This window comes from Hyperolius riggenbachi, chromosome 3, assembly GCF_040937935.1.
Source record: "Hyperolius riggenbachi isolate aHypRig1 chromosome 3, aHypRig1.pri, whole genome shotgun sequence".
Taxonomy (NCBI): domain Eukaryota; kingdom Metazoa; phylum Chordata; class Amphibia; order Anura; family Hyperoliidae; genus Hyperolius; species Hyperolius riggenbachi.
The window spans coordinates 315997946-316006176 of record NC_090648.1 but is presented as its reverse complement, the minus strand read 5'-3'; the positions used below and the strand labels follow the sequence as shown (position 1 = coordinate 316006176).

Genomic DNA, 8231 nt, shown 5'->3' with positions numbered 1-8231 from the left:
CTACCCTCTTATGCGGCGTATGCTACGCCACGGGTCGGCTAGTTAGTAATAAAATGCCATTTTGCTATGAGGCTAAAGATATTTTACAAGCTCTAAGCTGTCCCTGAAGAGCTGCAATACTGACTTGTGCAACAGCAGGTTTTCCTTGTTTAGCTAACTGTTCTCTTGGTGGGAGTGTACTATGTGGGAAATTCCTGCTCTCTGTGGATTTCCACTACATGTGTAACAATAGCATGAAGACAGACAGTCTGCTTTACGATCAGGAGCCATTCGTATGTCATACATGGCAAACACTAATCTCACTAGTAGCACATTACTCTTTGATGTTCCTCCCTGCATTATGGAAAACTTCTGTAAACTGATGGACTGCACTGATGGCAAATTAGGATGGAGAGGGCTGGGTGAGTAAACACCTTCTATGTAACTGGCATTCACCCACTTACTATCAATTGCTTACTTTTAATTATGCAGATATATTTTATTCTTATTGTTGTAAGGTAAAATAGTGACTTTATATGTAATTATTGCTGTACTTAAACAAATAGTGCAAAAGTACTGAATTAAGGCAAAAATCCCAAATGGATAGCAGCATGCACATGACTGCAAACAGTAGTGCTTTTCCAATGCATTTGCTGTGAGTGACATTTAAAGTGTACCTGAGATGGCGAAAATAAAAAAAAATTATACATACCTGGGGCTTCCTCCAGCCCCCTTCAGGCTAATCGGTCCCTCACCGTCCTCCTCCAGCTCCTGGATCGTCCTGTAGTAGCCCCGGTATCTCCGCAAGTCAGGGCCAGTCAGCACAGGCACAAGCTGGCCCTACGGGATCCCCAGTCGTGCTACCGTGACAGGGAGCATTCTGTGCCTGCACAGTAGTACTGCAGAGGCACAGAACGCTCCCAGCAAGAATTCAGGTTCTCTTTAAGACCCTATTTCCATTGGGAGCGGCGTTCATTTCTGAATTGGACATTGCAACCGTGGTGCTGCAAAGCTACAGACAAATTGCTGTAGCTGTGCTGTACAGAAAACTGCTGCATGCCACCCAGATTCATACTGGCAAGCGATTTGGATGGCATGGTGGTGTCTGAATAGGCAGCGTCTCTCCATCTGGCTTGAATGTGGAGAAACGCTCATATTCAGATATGGTGGAAACGGACCCTAACCAGAATACTAACTACAACCCTCTATAATAAAACCGCTGTGTCCCTGCGTCCTTATGTTTGGACTAGCATGCATGCACAGCACGTGGGTGGATTCGGGACTGCTCATAATTATTATTAGCATCAGTATCAGTAGTAGTGGTAAACTAAAAAGATGGATATTTGTCTACATAATGTTGTCTGTGTCCAAGGCAGTTTCTAAGCTAAATTGCTCCCAGGGCGATGGTGTAAAAATTGCGCCACCCAGGAGCTTGATAATGTTATTTGCAATGCAGTATTTAGTCCCCCAATACAGGTAGCAAGGTACAGGTGACCTCAGTATAGGTAACCAGGTATAGGTGCCCCAGTATATGTATCCAGGTATAGGTGCCCCCAGTATAGGTAGCCAGATATAGGTTCCCCCGAGCATAGTTAGTCACATATGGGTGCCCCCACTATAGGTAGCCAGATATAGGTGCAGCAGTATAGGTAGCCAGCTATAGGTTCCCCCAGCAAAGGTAGCCAGGTATATGTGTCCCTAGTATAGGTAGCCAAGTATAGGTGCCCCAGTATAAGTTAGCCAGGTATAGGTGCTCCCAGTATAAGTTATCCAGGTATAGGTCCTCCCAGTATAGGTAGCCAAGTATAGGTGCCCCCAGTATGGGTAGTCAGGTATAGGTGCCCCCAGTATAGGTTAGCCAGGTATAGGTGCCCCTAGTATAGGTAGGCAGGTATAGGTGCTCGTAGTATAGGTAGACAGGCACAGGTGCCCCCAGTATAGATAGCCAAGCATTGGTGCCCCCAGCATAGGTCACCAGGCATGGGTGCCTCAGTATAGGTAGCCAGGTATAGGTGCCCCCCCATTTTTGACAGGCCGGGATTACAGTTAAGGAGGAGGGGTGCAGCAGGCACACAGGGACTCAGCCATGGGGAGGGGGCCCGATTCCTCCCTCTCCTTAGCCCCCCTCTGTGCTCCCCAACAATTGAAAAGATTTGTGGCAGTGCCGCAGGAAGCCTCATGGTGCAAACTCACCTTCCGGGCTCCATGCAATGTTCGCTGCTGCTAAGCTGCTCTGTCTCCAGCCGCTTACTACTTCCTTGCCGCTAACTACTTCCACTAACAGGAAGTAGTGAGCGGGGCTGGAGACAGAGCAGCTGCAGTGAACATGCTTTAGGAAACTGCTGGAGTACTATCAAATATACTGTATGTTTGAAACACACATTTCATTTCTTGGAGCTCCACCTGCTGGTTTGACTAGTATTGCAAGCAGAAGAGGGTTTTAGTAAAATGTTTTGTGAAATTTGCCTTCTTAAAACAGAAGGAAACTTACAATAATTCAGCTATAAGTGAACATTTGTGGTTACCCACAATGTACCTCTACCAAATATAATTTTCGCCCCTATAAGCCAGATTAGCATCCAGAACCGCTTGTGTATAGCAAGCCTATAGCTTTAAGTTTTACACAGCCACATCAACCCCACATGTAGACAGCCTGTTTCAGACTTTTGGTCCTCATCAGTACATGGCAGGGATTGATATGGCTACATGGCATAGGGCTTTGACCAGTACAACAGAGTACCCAAGCAGCTCAGGGTGACCCAAACCACTAGGAATGTATAGAGGGATAAAAGAGACAGAAAAGCCCTCCTATTAATAAACAATGCTTGGTGAAATTTGTCTTCTTAAAACAGAAGGCTATAGCTCGCTATACACCAGCGGTTCTGGATGCTAGTCTGGTTTACGCGGCCACATCAACCCCACATGTAGACAGCCTGTTTCAGACTTTTGGTCCTCATCAGTACAGTACAGTATATTATGTGTATATATGCCTTAAAGTGTACCAGAGACTAAGGATTAGAACGAATCAATACTTACCTGGGCTTCCTCCAGCCCCATAAGCACATGTGAGTCCCTCACCGTCCTCCTGCGATCTGCCATTCAGACGCGATCAGCCCCGGTAATAGACTCGGTCAGGTCCAGTCTGGGTCTTCTGCGCATGTGCGGACCTCCCATTGTGCCTCTTTCTGTCCCCTGTGCCTCCTTATGCCTCTATTTGTGCCTCCTTATGTCTTCCCCGTGCCACCTCTGCCCACCTGTGCATCCGGAGATGGATTAAGGTGAAATGGTGCCCTAGGCAAGAAATGACTTTGGGCACACCCTTGATGGCCACCTACCTTTTTTGGCAAGATTTGTTGAAGGCTAGCATAAACCGGGCCCCTAGACTCTCTCCAGGCCCTAGGCACCCATGTAAGTTGCTTTATGGATGATCCGGCTCTGTGTGCATCCCTCTGTGTCTCCCTCTGTCCCACTGTGCCTCCTTCTGTCCCTCTTTGTGCCTCCCTCTGTCCCCTTGTCCCACTACCCGTTCCCGTCCCCCTCCTGTGCTCCTCCAGTCCAGTGTTTAAAGGCAGAGTATAGTGCAGCCGAAGCTGTGCTCTACCTCCCCCTCCCCCCTGGAGTCCAGTGCTGTGCCTGTGCAACCATCCTGTCTGTTTTCTGCTCCCTCTAGTACTGTAACCTCACTCTTCTCACGCTACATGCGGTAAGAGATGCTGGGCACTAAAGCAAGTGGTGGGCGGACACGCGGAAAGCACAGTGCTGGACTCCAGCAGAGAGGTGAGAGCACAGCTTCTGCTGTGCTATATTCTGCATTTACACACAAAGCTGGGATAGTGCAGAAAGGTGGTGTGCAACAAAATGCAACAGGATCGGCGGGTTGTTTGTATCTTAGGAACTCCCTGTATTATGCATCTGTCCTATACAGCAGATAGTTTATATTCTCTAGTGTTTGGGTGTGTGTGTTTTTTTGAAGGGGAGGGGGTGACACAGGACTTCTTGCCTAGAGTAACAAAAAGGCTAGAAACGCCCCTGCTTTAGCAATGGAAATAAAATTCCAACCTTTATAATAATAAAGCATACATTTTTGGTTTGACTTTAAAGGGACTCCGAGCTCACCCTGAAAACGAAAATAGTACTCACCTGGGGCTTTCTTCAGCCCAGCGCTTTAATCGCGCATGCGCAGTACTTTCACGCCGGCCACCGTGATGACGCGGGGCGGCCGGCGCCGTGACGTCAGCCGCGTCATACCAGGAAGAAGGAGCCCGACACTCGGCCGGGCTGTCGCCGGTCAGCCATTCCGGAGCGTGGCTTAGGAGAGGAGCCAGGACGCCGTCGTGGGACCTCCAGACCAGTGCTGGGCTGGAGAAAGCCCCGGGTGAGTACTATTTTCGTTTTCAGGGTGAGCTCGGAGTCCCTTTAAACACTGATGGATGAATGACCTATGTCCTCCATGTCCCCATGTCCTCTGGTGTCCCCTCTGTTTCTGTGCCCTCCTCCTAAGTCTCATAACCCCACCCCCCGGTCCTCCTTGTGTCCCTCGCAACCTTTGATGTCCCTTGCATCCTCCTCTTACTCCCAGCTCCATGCCACTGTGCTCCGAGCTTCAGCTTATGGGGAAGAAGTATAACAACTTGTGTTTCTACTGGAGCCGATGGCTCTGGGCTTATCACAAGTGCAGGGATTGGCCCAATGATGGAGCCATGGTCCCACATGTGAGACCATTGGCTCCAGCAATAACACAAGTTGTCATACTTTTCCCCCTTACTGCCGCTAGGGCTTACTTTTGGTGTAGGGCTTATATTTCAAGCATGCTCGAAATTCCCACTAGGGCTTATTTTTGGGGATGTCTTAATTTTAGGGAAACAGGGTAGCTGTAGAATAGAGCTAAGTCATGTTGTAATGCATGGTGATATAGATGGTACCAAGGAGCTAAGAGACTAGGAGAAAACCATCCATCTGTAGATGTCACCCTCTCCCATATCACTGTACTGTTTTGCTGTATGGGTTTAAAGTGGACCTGAACTAAGAATTACGCTCTGCTCTAAAAGTTACACAACAGCATAATAACCTTTAAACAAAAAAAAAATTCTTTGTTACAGCTGATACAAATCTTAAAATAAATTTGCACTGTTTCTACTTCCTGATACATGGAAGTAGACATATTGTTAATAACCAGTGCTTTCAAACGGGCTTATCTGCCATCTCTGCCGTAGTGTTATGTGACACAGGGGAGAGATCAGATTACAACTTGTGATTATACACAAATGAGGGGAATATGACAGGCTAAACTCTCTAAATACATACAGGGTGTATTTCTCTATGTTATCCTTCTGTCCTGTGCAAGAGTTCAGGTCCATTTTAAACATATCTAGGAGTTTATCTGGCTTGGCATTTAGGAAGACACATACTATCTGAAATGTGTTAGACAACAAGGGCAAACTAACCCTAACTAAATATCTTAACAAAATAAAATGTGTTGCCATAATGCATATTTTGGTAAATATATCTTTGTTTTGGCAGGTGAACGTCTCATTTCTGATTGGAAAGACTTCCGCAAAATAGAGAAGTATGCTGATCAAGGGAAAAGCAGGACAAAGGAGATGGTTTGGAGTTGGGCACACAAAAACAAAACTGTTGGTGACTTATTACTTGTTCTACAGGAAATGGGACACCAGAGGGCACTTTCCATCTTTAGAGGTAAATATTAAAGCACACCTGAAGTTACATGTGGCATGGGGGTTGATCCACAAAGCTTACTTATTTGTCACCTTAAAATGAACCTGAAGCAAAAGGTTTATGGAAGCTGCTATATCTATTTCCTTTTAAAGTGGATCCGAGATGAACTTTTACTCATTGCATAATTGTGTTCCTTTCCTATTGTTTATAGGGCTTTCCTCAAGCCAAATACTTTTTTGTTTTAATACTCTACTTCCCTATAAACTAAACAAGTCTCGCCCACAGTTTTTCAGAGAGCCTTGGCATTTTCAGACAGTAGCAAGGGCTCATGGGAGCTCAGTCTGGGCAGGAGTAGGGTAGGGGGAGGTGTTACTAGCCAGAGATTTCAGAGGAAGAGGGGAGGAGGAGGTGGGATTAGTTGTTTTTCACAGGCTGAGTGCTGAAGATGCAGATAAGGTTGCCTGTTTGTAATGTTTACAAACAACATGGCTGCTGTCATTGTATCACAGGAAGAAATAATCATATTCTATTGAAGCTGTTTGCAGCTAGATTTGCTGTGTAAACTATCTAAACTTTAGATAAGATGTATAGACAAGTTACTTGTTATAGTTAGTTTTTTTGATCCGCTTTAAGCAATACCAGTTGATTTGCAGTCCTGCTGGTCCTCTGCATCTTATACTCTTAGCCATAGACCCTGAACAAGCATGCAGCAGATCAGGTGTTTCTGACATTATTGTCAGATCTGACAAGATTGGCTGCATGTTTGTTTTTGGTGTGATTTAGACACTACTGCAGCCAAATAGACTAGCAAGGCTGCCAGGCAACTGGTATTGTTTAAAAGGAAATAAATAAGGCCGCCTCCATATACTTCTCGCTTTAGGTTCCCTTCAGGCCCCTTGCATAATTACAAGCAGCGTGCTTTGCTGCATGATTGGTGTCTACTGCACATATTATGCAGCAATGCAAGTCAATGAGCGACACAGTATTCTGCCGGCCGCAGTTGCATACTTTAGAAAGTGTGCAGCCGGGCCAGCGCAGGCGAACTGATGCCCAACCCGCCGACCGGAAGAGGGTGCCGGAGGGCAAATACAGGCAGCGGAGGGTGCAGAATGGAGAATGGGGGAGCTCTGAGCATCAAGACAGCTCACCATACTTGCCTGCTTCCCCCGTTTCTCATATTCATTTGGGCTCTGGTATCCTTTAACCCTCTGCTGTGGTGCCGCGATTTGCCGCGTGTGATCGCGGGCGTGCTCCCGTGCTGTCCCCCGGTAGCCCTGGGATCAGTGAACAGGAACATGGTTCCCGATCACCGATCCATGTCTCCAGCAGAAAAACCGAAGCGCTCTTACTAAAGGCTTCAGTTTTTCTGCAAAAAAAAAAGTGTCCCCGTGCTCCTTGTGCTTTCGGTGATCGAGAAGCACAAGGAGAAAAAAATAAACTCAAGGTGGCCATCTTGTGGCCAAATAGTAAAACTTCATCTACATATTTTTTACATTACAATTTACACATATGATAACATTAAAAATTAACTGTTTATTTCCCACACCAAAATATTACCCAAATAAAATTTTTAATGGAAAAAAAAATTACAATAAAAAAAAAACAAAAAAACATAAATAGTTACCTAAGGGTCTGTACTTTTTAAATATGCATTTGAAAGGGATATACTACGAATATTTTTTAAATAATAAGCTTGTAAATAGTGATGGACGCAAAATGGAAAAAATGCACCTTTATTTCCAAATAAAATATTGGCGCCATACATTGTGATAGGGACAAAATTTAAATGGTGTCATAACCGAGACAAACGGGCAAATAAAATACATAGGTTTTAATTATGGTAGCATGTTATTTTAAAGCTATAATGGACGAACACAGAGAAATAATGAATTTTTTCCATTTTATTCTTATTAATCCTGTTAAAATGCATTTATAAAAAAATAATTCTTAGCAAAATGTACCACCCAAAGAAAGCCTAATTAGTGGCAGAAAAAACAAGCTATAGATCAATAAATGGTGTTAAGTAGTGATAAAGTTATTAGCGAATGAATGGTAGGTGAAAATTGCTCTGATGCATAAGGTGAAAAATCCCTGCGGGCTGAAATGGTTAACTTACTTTCAATACTTTCAAATGCGCTTATCTGCCATCTCTGCAGTGGCAGTCATGTGACACAGGGGAGAGATCAAATTACAACTTGTGATTAAACACAAATGAGGGGGAATTAAACAGGCTAAACTCTCTAAATACATACAGGGTGCATTGCTCTATGTTTTTCTTCTGTCCTGTACAAGAGTTCAGGTCCACTTAAAGGCTGTAAATAATCTTTTAGAGCAAAGAAGAATTGCTGAGTTTCAGACCACTTTAAGATTATTTTCTGAATAACTGCATAAAGGCAGCCATACACTGGTCGATTGCCAGCAGATCAACCAACAGATAGATCCCTCTCTGATCTAATCTGATCGGAGAGCGATCTATTGGCTGCCCATACACTGCAGACAGACTTTGAATCGTTTTCAGCATGAAATTGATTCACAATCTGTGGAGCTGCCACTGCTCCCAGCAATACTTTACCTCT

The 8231-nt window shown here is 44.9% G+C and overlaps 1 protein-coding gene across 1 annotated transcript in view; it reads left to right on the top strand.

The window, feature by feature from the left end:
• The first annotated feature begins 218 nt into the window (after positions 1–218).
• Positions 219–8231, top strand: part of IRAK3 (interleukin 1 receptor associated kinase 3) — a 51972-nt gene continuing 43959 nt past the window's right edge. Inside the window, exons 1-2 of the mRNA XM_068276743.1 lie at positions 219–401; positions 5500–5676. Of these exons, the coding sequence (XP_068132844.1) occupies positions 275–401; positions 5500–5676 (304 nt within the window). The 5' untranslated portion in view covers positions 219–274. The remainder of the gene's footprint in view (positions 402–5499; positions 5677–8231) is intronic.